The sequence below is a fragment of the Mauremys mutica genome, chromosome 4 (genome assembly GCF_020497125.1).
Source record: "Mauremys mutica isolate MM-2020 ecotype Southern chromosome 4, ASM2049712v1, whole genome shotgun sequence".
NCBI lineage: Eukaryota > Metazoa > Chordata > Testudines > Geoemydidae > Mauremys > Mauremys mutica.
The window spans coordinates 53,994,730-54,011,585 of NC_059075.1; the positions used below are offsets into that span (position 1 = coordinate 53,994,730).

A 16,856-nucleotide genomic window follows, 5' to 3' on the forward strand; every position below is an offset into this window, starting at 1 on the left:
AAGCCCTAAGCTTCTTCTTCCATTCATATTTCTGAAGGTCCACTGGCAGGAAAGAGCGGGGGGGAAGGAGGAGGAGAAGACTTGCTGATGAAGACAGATTCACCAGGGAGACAAACAACTCCATTTCTTCTGTTTATCCTGCTCCATTCCATTACCCACATAATAGCCATATCTAGTTTGGAGGTAGGGAGGACAGTCCTGCCCAGTCCCAACTCCAAACAGATCTGCCTACCTTGGAAGAAGGACCAAACTCCAAAATCAAGCTAACATTTTTTTAAGTAAACCAATTTTGGTCTAGAATTTATTCTCTCTCTAACTGAAATAGCTACACCAGTATAAAAACTGTGTGCTGACTAAACCTAAGTGAAAATGCAGCACTGATATTTACACTCTACAATGGAAAAAGCAAGTGCTGCTACATAAGCCTCTTCTTCAAATTGTTCATTATTTAGCTAAAGAACATGTTAACAGGGTCTTATTTATTTCAGCTCTCCACCTGCTTTTATCTTGGCATGCAATACACTACAATTTATCACATTAATCTACTACTACAGAAATGTACAATTTCTTCAAACAGAATGATATACATTTATGGAATGCATAAATAGTAAGAAAACAAGTCATGACCACTACACACAAGCACACAGTTTCATATATGCAAGCAATATTCAAATTAACATCTTTATGCCTTTCAATACTCAAAATACCTTAAAGGATCTCAACTTGTACTTATGTTGATTATTTTTCATTAAAAGGAAAACTAGGTAATTTAACAGATTAAAAATTGCAGTGAGTCAACATAATGGTCTACGTTTACAATATAGGATGTTTAATGCAGGAAAATATTTTAGATTAGCATATTGCCATTATTGGAATCATTACCTTGAAGCCTAATTCAACCAGGTCATGTCGTTTCAAGGCCGCATGAGTACAAGTCATTGCAATGATCTTTGCTTCTTTCACCAAGAGGTATTTGGATCTATCCAGGCCACTGCGGAGGAGTTCAAATGCCCTGAATTCCTACAGGAAGAGAAAAAAGCACTCAAGAATGAGAATACAAAATGATATTGCTTACAACAGAACTATGCACTCAAAAGCTTTATTCTTTACATTCTTAACCAAAAAAGATATAGGTAAAAAGTACTAGTCTACAACAATTTCATATCTTAATTTCTTAGCTCTAACGAAACATAGCTATGAAATATAAACAAAATTTCAAAAGGACCTGTAAAAATACACCCACAAAAAACTGGAACACCTATTTGTGTCTGCAAATTGAAACTTACACACATACAAAATTGCCTGATAGTCTGAGGACACATTCATTTTTAGAAACAACTGGCTTTCAACTGTTCCCTCTTTTTTTGAGCATTGTTTTTTATTGCTTCACGGGATCAAATTTAGAGATTAGAAAATTAGGCTCATACAGTTTTAAAGTCACCAAATACACTGACTAGATCAGTGACTCTCAAACATTCTAGACTACTGTACCCCTTTCAGAAGTCTGATTTGGCTTAGGTATCCCCATGTTTCACCTCATTTAAAAACTACTTGCTTATAAAATCAGACATAAAAATACAAGTGTCACAGCATGCTATTAAAAAAATGCCAACTTTCTCATATTTCGCATATATTATAAATCAATTTGAATATAAATACTGTACTTACATTTCAATGTATAGTATATACAGTATAAAAAAGTCATTGTATGAAATTTTAGTTTGTACTGACTTTGCTAGTGCCTTTTATGAAGCCTGTTATAAAACTAGTCAAATATTTGGGTGAGTTGATGTACCACCTGGAAGACCTCTGCATACCCCCAGATGTGCACATACCCCTGGATGAGAACCACTGGTCTAGATTTCCTTTTATACTGTCTGGTTTAAAAAAATGCCCCCTCAAATAATTCCAAAAATTCCAGTAAATTGAAATTTTACAAATCTTACCTCAAGTTGAGTGAATATTTTCTTAATATGTCTGAAACACCCTTCAGCAATTTCCATATCCTCTTCATAAGATTTGCCTTTAAAAATTGGTTGAGGGGCATTTACAAAATACTGGTGAAAAGGGAAGAAACTAGAGACATCTGCAACATCAGGAAGCTTGCCACCTTTAACTTTCACTTTGCTAATATACTCCTCCCAACGAGACATTACCTGCAAAAAACAAAGGTGTCGTGATGGTGTATATATTTTTCTATTCAACAGGCTTTTTTAAAACCTTAGGCTACCTATTTTTATTTAGTACATATTTGTATAAAAATCACAGGTTTATATTTGGTTTTCAACATAACTTCAAAAAATAATTTACAAATATATTCAAAGGAGAGAAATTGCATTTTTTAGTAAGACTAAACTATCTCTAAAAGCAGCAGAGAGTCCTGTGGCACCTTATAGACTAACAGATGTATTGGAGCATGAGCTTTCGTGGGTGAATACCCACTTCGTCAGATGCGTATTCACCCACGAACGCTCATGCTCCAATACATCTGTTAGTCTATAAGGTACCACATGACTCTTTGCTGCTTTTACAGATCCAGACTAACACGGCTACACCGCTGATATTAAACTATCTCTGAAACAGATAAATTATGATTTTGATGCTGTACTCTACCATAAAAATCAAATGTAAAGTGAATTTCCAGTTGTGTGTACCATTTGTTTTCCTTCATTTAGTTATCTAACAAAAGCAAAAGCAAGTTACTGCCTTGAGATCTATCATCAAGAGCATGAAGAAACTTGCTGAGATTGTCTTATCTGAAGAGGAAAATCCAGATCAGAAACGTTGCCAATAGTTGTACAAAAATGCAAGAATGCTGGTGTTTCAATTTGTGAGTCATTAGGCACAGAGTTAAAAACAATAGCAACACAAACAAGTAACATTATAATTATAGCTTCAGTTGCTGTCTACATTTTGAGCCACCAAACAAAACCATTTCTTTAGACTCAATTCTGAGAAATTCACTCCAATATCCACATTGTGCTTTATAACAGAGGGAGGTCCAAATCTGCTCTTTGGAAAAATATCTAATCTCTTACTTGGTATAAGAAGAAGTGGCCAGCTGTTTCACAAGTATAAGAAACATCTCCTGGGACTCTCAGACTCTCTTGTAATCGTCCAACCTCCCGTAGAAGCTCTAGTCTTCGACCTAGGACATAATTAACTCTTCCATACCTACAGAATGGATGCAATGTGATACAAAGAATTATGTATTCTGAGTTTCTTTCTCAGGCGAAATGAATTTTGCTGAATGCCAACACTTGGATGTCGCAAAAATAACTATACGGAACAAGCACTGGACTTTTCTAGTTACCAGTAAAAACAGAATAAAAAACTGCTACCTGCCAGCTGTTACTATATATCTAGGTAATACTTCAATGCCCCCTCTCACCACAGAATCAGAGTGCCTCAAACATGAATGAAGTTATTCTCACATATTTCTGTGAGGAAGGGAAGAATTATCCAAATTTTACATGTGGGGAACTGAGGCAGAGAGATTCAGCAAACTGTCCAGAGTCATACAGGAAGTCTGTGGTAGAACTAGAAATTTCACCAGTAATTCCCGAGTCTCACTCACACAAACCATGATTCCTTATGTGAATGCCAAAGCTCTCTGCAATTATCCTTTCATAATGCAGCCCCAGCATTCTTAGAAGCACTTCTGTGTCCATCCTCTGATGGCCACACCCTAGACAGGTGATTGGACCCACTTGCGGGGGTAAGAGGGATACCTTCTGTCTGTGCTCTGAGTGTTCATTTTACCCAATTCAAACCCATAATGGTTTCCTTTGCACAGTCAGTTTTCCCAGTTTAAGTCTTTCACACAACAATGGGACAGAAAAAAATTAAAATAAGAAAATGTGACTAAAACCATAACAAATGGCATAGGAAATCAGGGGTGGCAATAGTATGTGATACTATTTTAACTCTTTCCCCTCTCACTCAATTATACTGACATCACCCCCTAAAGGTCAAAACAAAAATGTGTTACTGAGCTTAATGAGTTTTCCATACGTATGCTTTTAAAATATTATTTCTGAATGTGAGAAAAGGATAATTTTGAAAGACAGTAAAAGCTCCTAACAAAACATTTATAAATGCAAGTTTTTTCTCATAATGACTAAAAATGGAACCTCCTAGAACTCATGATTATTTCTATTTTCTTACTTATCAAAAAACAGGGAAGCTGAAGCTGGAAATTTGAATACTATAAGTTACAGAACTGAAAAGAGCATTATTTTACAACTGAAGCAACGAAATTACTTTTCCAGTAGCCATAATCAAATATGCTTTCTGGAGTGTTAAAACAAAATCCAGCCTCCAGAGTTACAAGTGGCCACAACCAGATTTTTCACTAAAAAGAAAAAATGTTTTGATTCATCACAATTCATGTCGTGTGCCTAGTTTTGCTTAAATTAATATGTAAAATAGCATTCACACAGGGCTATAACCACCTTTCATATGTTAAAAAGACAATTGTACTGGTATGAAGAATGAACCCAGGAACAACCGAAACACCAGAAAGTAATCAGTCAGAGAAAAATACCAATCACCCCAAATCCTTCTCTCCTGCCCCAAACCTCAGCATATTGTTTTCTCCCCCAAAAACCTAGGCATAGAGCAGTAGCTTTGCAGCAAGACCTGAAGGTCAACAGTCTTGGATTATTTTGTAGAGGGAAATGTTAATGTATTATGTAAATTACTGGGTGTTAATATTTGTCTGAAGTGTTACTGTAGCCAAATAGGTCTCAGGATATCAGAAACACAAGCTATGTGAGGTAAGTCAAGATATTGTCAAAATAATCCAGTACTTGTTCACTTCAATTATTTTCCAATGCAAGCCTCTGATCCTACGAACATTTACTAACGTGTAGCCCCAATGAAGTCAGTGGGACTACTCACATGTAAAATTAAGCATGAGAGTATTTACAAGAACAGGGCCTACATCTGTACAAAAGTTAAGCTGAAGAACTGAAAACTTTATGAAATATGTATAATTGTTAATCATGGACATATTCTTCAAAATTTATTATTTACCATTACAGTACAAGCTCTTTAGTTCAAATGGATGTTAAAAAAATGCTTTAAAATGAACTATTGTAAGCAATTCTGTAAAATAATTACGAGCAGAAGGGATCTGAGTTTGAAATTTCAACCATTCTATAATATGCAATATTCAGCATATTGCAAGTTAAAATAACATGAATAGCTGCAAAGAAATTTAGAATTGCAAAGAGTACATTATTTTAGCCTTCGATTTGCATTTCATTAAATAAAAACTCCATAAAATGTGTACATGCTTAAAATATATTTACAAGTTCAAACATCTAGATGAAGATAGGTGAACACACAACTGCCTTGATGTGTATAAAAATAGAAAAGTGCAGTTTTTTAACCTAATTGGCTACAAAATTGGGGGGGAAAAAGAATTAGCTAAGAAACTATACTGAAAATAAAAGCCCTATACTCAGGGCTCTAAGGGTATGTCTACACTGCAATTAAAACCCACAATTGGCCTGGGCTTGGGCTAAGGGGCTGTTTAGCTGCAATGTAAATGTTTGGGCTCTGGCTGCAGCCTGAGCTCTGGGACCATCCCACCTCACAGATCCTAGACACCAGGCTCCAGCCCGAGCCCGAATGTATGGCAATTAAGCAGCTCTGTAGCCTGAGCCCTGCAAGCTCGAGTTACCTGACATAGACCAGTCAAAGATATTTAACTGCAGTGTAGACATACCTTAAGTTACAGTTGCAGTAACACTATGTTAGGACATAATTTTATGGGAAAGGAAGCATGAGTCTAAGCAAACTGCACATTGTTTATTACCAACGAAAGCAGGAGTTTAAACATACACTTGCCATGTTTACACAAATTAGCTTATCATTTGGTAATAATGATAAGCCTTCCTCTTGCCCATCAGCTCACCTGCTGAAATCTTTCTCTGTCTCCAATTCCTCCTCTCCATGACCGAGACGCAGGAGGTGGCGCTCATCAATGTCTAATGCCATGATTTTCTCAAACAGCTGGTTCAAGGCCTAGAGATTGACAAGAACAGGGGAGAAGGTAGTTTTTAGAAGTTCAGAGGCTCTTGCAGGGAAAACTGAAGATTTACTATTGAGCGTGCTAGAAAAGGATGCCTAGTTTGGTAAGAACTGGAATCAAAGCAAACATGAAGGTAACTCTTAAATCAGAGCTCTTAATCTCGGGGAGGAAAAGAAGTCAGTCTACTGATACTGCTGCCTTTACATGCTATAGATACACAGTTTAAAAAAAAAAACAACACATTCACCTCTACTTCAAGCCTCTGCTTAAAAAAATTGGCTATCAGCTTACAAAACTGTTTCAAGTACTAGACTTCTTAGCATCCAATTATTATTTGCTATGAAAGCAACAAGTCATGAAGAAATGACACCCAAACCAAATTTTGTCCATTTACCATTTATTGTATATGCTTTCCTAAAATTCCCCTGTAGTTTCAACTGGAAAGAATATACTTCACTTTCTGTCTTAAACAGTTATGGAGTAGTGCTGTTTATAGGTTATCACCTCAGGTATGGCTTCGTTTCACTGATGACTAAAAGGAATCCCTGTATACAGAGGTTTGCAAACACTAGCCTATATGCAGGTAATGAACTCCCTAAGGCTTACCTCTCCCATCACCCTTTACTTCATCAAAAGCAGGACTGCTTCAGACTCAGACAGAAGCCACTGTACCAACACAGCCTGGATACCATTATCCCAGATTGTAGCCAATCAACAGAAGGGTGGGGAGAGCTATAGGTCAACTGCATGACTGCTTATATTTGTTTTGATGGAAGACGCAGAAGTAGTTGCTCTCTTGTTGCGCCAATTAGAATGCCAGTAAAGGAGTGAGGTGGGATGTGGAGAAAATTACTTAGAGAGGTTGGGAGGTATGTACAAAGAATGGCTGAACTCCCCCAGATGATGATAAATGTTACATGGCCTAATAACTGATCTGAGCAAAGGGGCAAGCAGAATTGGCGGTTTTATAACGCCTGAAGTGAGAGGAGGCTGCTAAGTAGGGCCTAAGGACACTTTCTGACTCTAAGAAAATAAGAAATGCAAGGGTGTATGGTGTAGTCTATGGCCAGTGATGAATAACTATATATATATAAACTATACAACTAAAAACTCTATATATACATACACACACAGACACACACACGGTGGATGGGTTAAAGGTGCATCTCTGGACTGCTATAGGGGTAGATTTTCCTGATCACATTTGGAAGATGAACAGATGAGGGAGACAATTAGATTTCTTGACTACATAATAACAGGAAAGGCAATTAGGTCTCTGTGGCCTGTGATGAGATGGTGGATGTAGGGAGGTGTTGTGTCTGGTCTGTATGTGAAAGACAAGACAAGTGTTATAGGCCTGGATTCTAGTCACACAGTGCAAACCTTAATATAGACACACTTAAATGAGTTTAGTTGTGCCCAAATTAACCTAAACTGACTTAAATAAGGATTAAACTGACTTCAGTATGTCTATGTTTGGGTTTGCACTGGTATAGCTACATGAATTTTATATTAATTTAGTAACACTAATGCATCTTGCCTGATATCTGAAAGAGCACAGTATCTGGCTTGTCAAACGAAGTTGGACTGGGATGGTGGCTCAGTGGTAAATGCAAAATTGAGATGTTATTCTGTAGTCCAGATAGGGCGACTGGGGCTATAATAGGTATTTCAGATATAGCAGAAGCAGAAAAGTCCCATACCTTTTATAGGAGAACAATACGTAACTTTTTGGATTTCCATCCTAATCACTTAAATGTCCTAAACAGAAAATGCATCTAACATACTCCAGAACGTTTTAAATTTTGATTTCATCATAACTTCTAAATCTCTTTTTATCTAGTTAGAGGGTACATCCACACTACCCACCGGACCAGCGGGTAGCATCTATCAACACACTCCCCGTTGACTCCAGAACTCCACCAGGGCGAGAGGCGGAAGCGGAGTCGATGGGGGAGCCACAGCCGTCGATCCCGCACCGTGAGGACGGGAGGTAAGTTAATCTAAGATACGTCGACTTCAGCTACGCTATTCTCGTAATTGAAGTTGCGTAAGTTAGATCGATCCCCCATCCCCACCCCACCCCAGTGTAGACCAGGGGTAAGACTCCACACAAACCTGTTCAAGTCCACATCAATGGAAATAAATGTACTATTGAAGCCACATAAAATACAGCAGTACAAAAAATTTGTCATACAGAAGTTGTTCATTTACCTGGTTGGAATGTGTAACTATCAGGGTTCTCTGTTCTGGGAAATTATGATAGAGATTGGATATTATCTGCACAGCCACATCAGTTTTACCTGTACCAGGTGGGCCCACTACCTACAAAATGAAAAAAGAACAAGTATAGATGTGAAGTAATTTGTAACATATGACAACTATCCAGTTGGAAGCATAAGAAGTTATTATGAGTTGGGTAGAACAAGATGGTTTGCCAAGAAGTATCTTTATTTTGACAAAGCATTGACTTAGGAAGCTGATGACAAAATTCTACTCTAAATTGCACCATTCATTGTCAAATGTGTGCAATTTGTTACTTGTTTCTGTGGACTCCAGACACAAATACAACAAGATACAGTGGAAAATTTAGCCCTGTGCTAATGCAGAATCCTGTGCAATGGGAATATACCTGACCGTATAGACAAACTGCTGACTGATTCCATGGTGCGCAATCTGAAACCAGTAGGCTGTGACCACTGCTTAATTTGTCCCAGGGCTTGCCAGGGCTAAGCCCTGGCATCTCTAGGGTTGGCAGTTCATTGCTCCAGCATCACTGTGCTTGCTGCATCAGTTACAAATGTAAAAAACTTGCTTGTGTCCTGGCACCCCTTTAATTACAAATTAAGCACTGGCTGTCACTGAAACTTCCTCATACATGTAGAGTGGTCACAAGAGGTTGGGGAACCTCAAATACTAGTGAGACATGAGGCAAGAAAAGCAAGAAAGAGCAGAGACTTAAATATCATAGATAAGAAAGGAGGAGTTGGATGGATTCATAGGTTGGGTGCTAGCTTGATGAGGCCTTGCCCTTTTAATTTACAATAGGTCCCTGCAAAATCTAAGACTGTCCCTGTTGACATTATCAATATATCCGAGATCAATACATTTATAAGAAACTGCACAGAATTTAACATTAATAAATTCATTATAACTCCGCATCTCAGTTACAATTCTTCATATTAAGAGTTTGGTTTTGAAATTCAGACATATTTCACTCCACGCCACGTATTTATGATCACAAATGTAGTATGTTCATTTTTATTCACGTGATTTAGTTACCATTGATGTAGCTGCATTATCCTTAATATCACCGCTTTTTGAAACATATGTATTTAAAAGCAGTTAAACCATCTGTCTCTGTCTATCCAGGTTCTTATATTCACATCTGTCACAAATATATTTTAATTTACTTTACATTTACCCAAACTCAGTAGAGCTGCCAAATGCTATCCTTGAACCTGAGGGAGGTAATGTGAGGAATACTCTGGAAGAGTTCTGTGGAGACTGAGCACCTCACATTTGCATCCTGGAGCCATCAGATTCACCCCTATATATTGAAGCAAACTAACTTTCTCTACACCTAACATTTTAAATATGAGCAAAAATCCAATTTGAGCAAGGTTTCTAAATATGATGGACAATCTCAAATTGTGGTATTTTGAAGAGAGTTAAGAAATACAGCACGCATCAGATTAGAATGTCACAAGAACCTACATATGACATTTCAACCAAAACGGGCCAAGTCCTGCTTGCCTCCTTCAGACAAGCAGTCCTAGGGACATGTAATTTGGACTCCTCATATAGGGACAGCAGGATCACACCTCATTACCATAAATAAGCACAATATGCTCGACAGCGGTTCATCTTATTTATCATAACTGGAATGAAAATATGGGTTCACACTGTAAAGTGAATTGGAAAGAGACAGGCTCAAACAGCTGCCAAAAACCAAAACCAAAAGATGATCTTGTGGGCTTAAGCAAGTAAAAATTGCAAGAGGCTTGTTATTTAAGAAATGCTCATTTTAAGTGTCATTTTTCCCATTATGTTTAAGAGAATGCTCTCTGAAATCAGAGAAAATATTTTTAAACTGAAAATAAGTGATTAGCAAAATATAGCCAAAAATTTACATGATTTCTCTCAGTAGTTATTTTTTTCCTTATGGACTGCTGGAACTACACACTATCAGGTACCACAATTTATCCCTAAAAGCCTTCCCATAAAAATATGCAGATGGTACTTCATAATACATTGTGCTTATACTGGAAAAGTTATTCTTACTGATTCATCAAAGATTAAATTATATTAATTAACAGCGCATAATATTAGATTTAAAAAAACAAGATTAAAACAAAGAGCTACATCACCTAGAGTTTTTCCCCCCATGTATTTTATGTTTTGATTATATATTACAAAATGGCAATAAAGATTTTAATTTACTAGTCATCTTTCCAGCTGACAAGTAAGGAATACTGGTATGAAAGGAGACTCCCATACACAAATGTGTGTATTCTTAGCCAAATGCTATAATTATTAAAAAGCCAGCAGTTCAAATCAATGGGCTTGTTCCAGAAAAAGTCATTATTAACTAAGCAATTTTTAATCACTTATCACTAGTGAATTTTACTATCGTCCAAAAACTGACATGGAAAATGTCTTTTCATTTTAAAAGGAACCCATCAGGAACTGCAGATATAGTCTAACTATAAGCCATTGATTTATCATCATTCACAGGGTCATCATTCGTCTTACTGCAAACTAAGTTGTTAACCAATCCTAAAGCCTTTACTCAGATGAGTAGCCCCACTGATTTCAGTGGGCCTACTCATGTGAGTAAATACCGCAATATCAGTCCATGAAAATGAACTTAACTGTATCTTCAAGATGTATGGTCCTTATCTGTATTCCACACAAGGGCACCATGCACCTGAGTCCAGAGATTGTTAGTAGTATTCGCTGGTCTGCACGTGCAGTTCTCATGCTCCAAACCAAGAGTATAAAGGGCAGTGTGACTGATGCCATCTCCAGTTCCTTTTCTTACAATGAATCTGATTATGATCCGCAGGAAAGGGGACGGAGGGCAGGTAATGGACTACAATCAGGGACCACACACACATCGAAGAACTTCCAATTATAGGTTTTGGAAAAAATAGCAATAAGTAGATGGTCTGATTCATGTGAAACTCTGAAAGTACTTTAGGGATGAATTTTAGGTGGTGGTGAAGAGAGATCTGTTCTTTATGAATGATGATTCATGGCAGATCTGCTGTGAGTGCTCCCAGCTCGCTTACTCTCTTGGCGGATGTGATGGTGAAAGCCACTTTCATTGAGAGACAGGACATAGAACATGTGACTAATGGTTCGAAGGGAGGTTTGGTGAGAACTGAAAGGACAAGACATATCCCAATGTGGTGTTGGTTTCACTCTAGTGGGAAAGTTCTAATAAGTGCCTTCGGGAATCAAGTCATCGTAGGATAGGTAAAGATAGTATGGGCCTTGATTGGAGGATGAAAGATGGACCCAACAGGAACTGACAAAGGCCCAATGTCTTAAAGGTAGTCTACTGGGATTCCTTGTATTCTAGACTATGGAACTAACCGGCATTGACTTGATCAAAAGGAGAAACATTTCCATTTGGTCAGACATTTCCCAGTAGACTCTTGCCTGCTTTGGTTGAGACAGGATTGAACCACCACTGAACATGAGCACTCTATGTCAGATGCCCATCCAAATACCAGGCCTTAAGCTGAAAAGGTCCTGGGTTGGTGTGCTGGATTGTATCATTGTATTGTGTCATCAGATCTGAAGATGATCAGATGTGAATGGGTTGAAATCCTCAGGTGGCCAAAGAACAGAACTGTTTCAGCCAGTTGAGTGCGATGAAGATAACCCGAGCCATGTCATGATGGATCTTTTGCAGGACTTGTGGTATTAGTGGAATGGGAGGGAAGGCATATCTGAGATAGTCCATCCAGGACAGTAGCAGGGCATCAATCACCCTTCAAGCTGTGGCACAGAGCTGCTCTGGAGTACTACAGAGGTAATTTCTTGTTCTCGTGGGATGCAAACAGATCCCAAGATGGTGTTCTCCACTGAGTGCAGATGTCATTCAGAACAGAACCAGGCATCTCCCATTCATGGTGTGTGGAAAAATGTCTGTTGATCTTGTCTTGCTAGGGAGTTCTGCACCTGTTAGGTATGCTACCAAGAGGGTTATGGGTTTTATGATATACCAGTTCCAGTGGCTGACTCTCTCTATACACAGGGGAAGGCACATGGTGGGCATGTGTACTCATGTGTGGAATACACATAGGACCATCTCACAAAGAAAAAACGGTTACATTCCTTTTTATAATGGTTGTTCAAGATGTGTTGCTCCTGTCCATTCCATTCTATGTGTGTGTGCGCCCATGTGTGCGGTCGGAGATTTTTGCCTTAGAGGTATCCATAGGGTCAGCAGTGGTGCCCCCTTGAGTGCTGCGCTCATGCGTCAGTAGGGCTGGCAGCACCTTATATACCGACACATGAGTGTGGCACTTGAGGGGGCACCACTGCTGACCCTACGGATACTGCTAATGCAAAAATCTCCGACAACTGCGTACGTTCACACACCTAGAATGGAATGGACATGAGCAACATATCTCAAAAAACAGCAGCTACGAAAAGGTAGGTAATCGGTATTTCTTTGAGTGCTTCCTCATGTCAATTCCTGCGGCACCTGCTGCATTAGCGGTGCAGGCGGAGGCCTCTGCTCTCTCGGCACTGGGGCAGCTTGTGAAGGCGCTGGTGATGTCAGGGGTTTAGGTCCCATGCCACTCCTGAGAGGCGGTGGAGGACTTTTTAAGGGAGCTAAGGGCCCCGACTGGGGAGGCACGAACAAGTGGCTCCTGAGTGGCCGGGTAGCCCAAAGTGTGTCCCTTGCCCGATGACTCATGGCCCTTCTTGCTTGGTGCCGGGGAGCCATGCTTTCTCGCCTTCTTTTTGGGCACTGGCGACATGGAACGGTACTTGGCAAGTCCTGGTGGGACAGCATGGAAGCCAGACGAAGGGCGGACTCCATGAGGAGAGCCTGTAAATGAATGGCCCACTCTTTCTGCGTGCAAGGCCGAAAGTTTTTACAAATACAGCACTTATCTCTCACGTGTGATTTCCCCCAAGCACTTGAGGCCGCTGCTATGGGGGTCACTTATAGGCATAGGCCTGTTACAATCCACGTAAGGCTTAAACCCGGGAAACTGGGGCATGCCTCACTTGGGACTCCAACTTCTAACTACACTTAACAACTACTTCAAATTACTATCAACAAACTATTTACAAGGCCTTAAGTCTCAAAGTCAGTAAAGATGAAAAACCGCTAGCCTGTGGCTATGCAAGGAAAGGCGCTCCGACTAACCACCACAGATGGTAAGAAGGGACTGAAAGGGCATATGGATGATCGCGCCTGATATACTGACACATGAACATGGCACTCAAGAGGGCGCCACTGTCGACCCTATGGATACCGCTAAGACAAAAAACTCTGACGACTGTGCACACACCTAGAATGGAATCGACACGAGCAAGCACTCGAAGAACAGTAATTAAGTTTCATTTTCTTTCCTTCCTCTGTGTTTGTGTGCTACATAAGAAGAGATGGAGAGGAAAGCAAAGGTAGCATGAGGCCTAATTTCAAAAAGCAGCATTGAGTGTCTAGACACTCAATCTCTTTGTTGAACAGTGGTGTGGAGAAGAAGAGTCAGTGAGGTATTCTGAGTAGTTAATTTAAGGAGAGACAACAGCTGGCTGGTGAAAAAGACACTCTTAGCAGAAAATTTACTTATGAAGAACTGTGACCCCTGTAAACCCTTCACTGGTCATGACTACATTCAAGCAAAATCAAGTTCAATACTATAGATTATGTCCTCAGTTTTGGAAGTGAGGAACTGAAATTCTGCTGAGGGGCCCAACTGAAGCTCACTGAAGTCAACAGAAAGGTTTTCATTGCATGCAGTGGGTACTGCATCAGGCCCAAGATATTGCAATTACTGTAAATACAACCAAAACAGTCACAAATTCAGCACAGAATCGCTATACTCTAAAATTAGTAATCCCTCTCCCCCCGCAAACACACACACATGCATGTTAATTCAGTGATCCAGAAAGAATCCCCAACCACTGGAACACAGGACAGAATTCTATTCAGAGGTTTTTTTGGTTTGTTTGTTTGCTTTTTGTTTAAGAGAGAGGAAGTTATTGGGTATTTCCTTTTCTTTATCTGCGGGTAGGAAGAAAACACAAGACACAATCATAGTAGACATAGAAAATGGAAGTTACCTGCACTTCAGAGAATCTCTCCTAAACTTAAAAAGCATAATTTTCAACAAGAAATACGGTAATAACTCTTTATTATTATTGTCCTTACCATAGTCAGCCCAGGTTGCATTCCTGCACGTATAGCCTCAATCTGAGTATGAGTAAACTGAATAGTATTGCTGTAATGAACAAAAATAGGTTCAGTAAATGCAGAAAATACAAAAAAAAGATGTTTTTAAGGGACTGTCTATATGGGACACTCAAAAAAAATTAATCCAAATTAACTAAAGGTCTGAATTTAAAGTGGATTAGCTAAACTGCATTAAACTCCTGTGGACACTCATTCACAATTAAAGTGGCCTTAATTCAGTCTAGCTCACTTCTACTATCTACTGAAATCAATCAATCAATAAATATAGAATAAATATCTTCTGATTGTTTTATAAGCAGAAATTATTCCTGATTGTGTAACCAAACCAACGTGGAAACTCATTTGAAACCTACAATAAAATTTCGGTCTCCCAGACTCTGGATTGTTACTTATGTATTTGCACAGACACAAAGTTATAACAATATTACCGTTTGGGTTGATTGTATGGATATGGTCCCCTGTTGGGAATAACATGAGGTTCCACAATTAATGTTTTAGCTTCTTCAGTCTTTTCTTCATTCCCATCCTCTTCTTTCCGTTTCTTCCCTTTTCCTCCCCTTAGTGGGAAAGTTATCCTGCAAAACATATTTGTAAAGTTTCAACTTCATTTCCTTCACAAGTAGGTCAGATAGTCTTTCATATACATTTTTAGAGCACCAGCAAATGATATGGCACTCTATATACATAAATAAGCCATTCCATTTCCCAAAGATCTTACAACCTGTAAGACAAAACTCAAGACTAGAACAGGCTGGAAAATGCTGATTCATTGGAGTAAAATGTTTCACCAAGTCTATTTCTCACTTGGGAGTAGGACAACCTGTGCAGCCAGCTGGCCCGGAAGTCTGAAAGCCCTGGAGTCCTCAACACAAGGCAGTCCACGTGGCCCCAGACCCTGGGAGCCAGTCTTAAAATTTCCAGGCTCCAAGCTCCACAGCAGGGATTCTGGAAGCTCTGGTTCAAGCAGGGAGCCTAGCAGCCCTGAAAGTGCCAGCAGAATGAAAATGACATTCTTTTCAATTTCATGGCTACTATTCAGGAAGTAGCAATCAGGAAATTAACACGAATGTCAAGTTCATACCGTTGGCCTCAGGAACACAGTATTTTGGTGTTTCAAAAACCAATTTTTCAGGGATCTCTGGTTTGCCAAGAGATTTTGGTAATTTTGCTTTGGTTCCAAATTTGAACCAAAAACAAATCTGGAAATACCAAAACTTCTCCTGAACCAAAACCCGAGTTTCGGCCAGCTCTACTCAAGACAAGACAATAGGGCAACAATCCAGGAGAGAGAAAATGTGGGATTATTGATGAGGCATAAAAGGATTTGGTTGAAGAGGTTAGTTTTAAGGAGTAATATAGAGGTGGAGAGAACGTGTACTTGGCAAATGAGCACAGGGAAAGCGTTCTAGTCATAAGACATGGGGTAGAAGATAGAGAATTGGAAAAAGAGATAATATGAACAAACAGTAAGGTGAGATAGAATGGAACAGCACAGAAGGAGTGGAGGAGCAGAGTAGGCGGGGGTCAATATAAATATACATTAATGATAGAAAATAAGACACTCTACAGATAGATGCAATGGACTCTTCTGTAAACATTGGTGATACCTCACTCCTTGTAGTAGTGTTTCCTTTGCAGATCGCCTACATTATTTTTTATGACACTAGCGCAAAGAGCTCCTGCATCCTCCAATTCCATTTAATATTGTATCATGACAGGCACCTCTTCATGGTACAGCATATTAGTAAGAAATATCTTTACAATGTAATGGGGCTATAAATTAAGGTGAAGGGCTTCTTTTTGTGGCAAGGCTGTGTAAATCAAAGAAAAAATCTGTGATAGGCAATAAGTGCTCTCATCTTCTCTTTGTGCAGGGACTACATCTATCATCAAATGTTACAGATGAAGCAGCATTTTGAAAGACTTTAATGACTTATAGTCCGCTAAAGACAGGAAATCCTTACAATTCATTTCCCAAGAGAAATTAAAAATAAATGTTACATGGCATTTTGAGATTTATTGGAATGAAACTACAGAAATGCAATTTCTAGATGTTAGAACAGAGGTTCTCAAACTAGGGGTTGGGCCCTCAGGGGATCGTGAGGATATTATGTGGGGGGGGGGTCGTGAACTGTCAGCCTCCACCCCAAAGCATACCAGGAGTGGAAAATGGGAGGGATCAGCAAAGAAACCTACCTTATTGAGGTCAGAGGGTGTAGGGATGCAGTGAGAAAGGCAAAGCGACGGGTGGAGATGGACCTAGCGAAGGGGATTAAAACCAATAGCAAAAGGTTTTTTAGCCATATAAATAGGAAGAAAACCAAGAAGGAAGAAGTGGGACCGCTTAAAACTTTAAACGGAGTGAGATTA

General features: G+C 39.2%; 1 protein-coding gene across 1 annotated transcript in view; it reads right to left on the minus strand.

The window, feature by feature from the left end:
- Positions 1 to 16,856, minus strand: part of AQR (aquarius intron-binding spliceosomal factor) — a 98,134-nt gene that overhangs the window by 29,000 nt on the left and 52,278 nt on the right. The window contains exons 21-27 of the mRNA XM_045015775.1: positions 14,915 to 15,061; positions 14,445 to 14,514; positions 8,255 to 8,365; positions 5,924 to 6,033; positions 3,039 to 3,174; positions 1,947 to 2,156; positions 883 to 1,020 (exon numbers count right to left, since the gene is read on the minus strand). Of these exons, the coding sequence (XP_044871710.1) occupies positions 883 to 1,020; positions 1,947 to 2,156; positions 3,039 to 3,174; positions 5,924 to 6,033; positions 8,255 to 8,365; positions 14,445 to 14,514; positions 14,915 to 15,061 (922 nt within the window). The remainder of the gene's footprint in view (positions 1 to 882; positions 1,021 to 1,946; positions 2,157 to 3,038; positions 3,175 to 5,923; positions 6,034 to 8,254; positions 8,366 to 14,444; positions 14,515 to 14,914; positions 15,062 to 16,856) is intronic.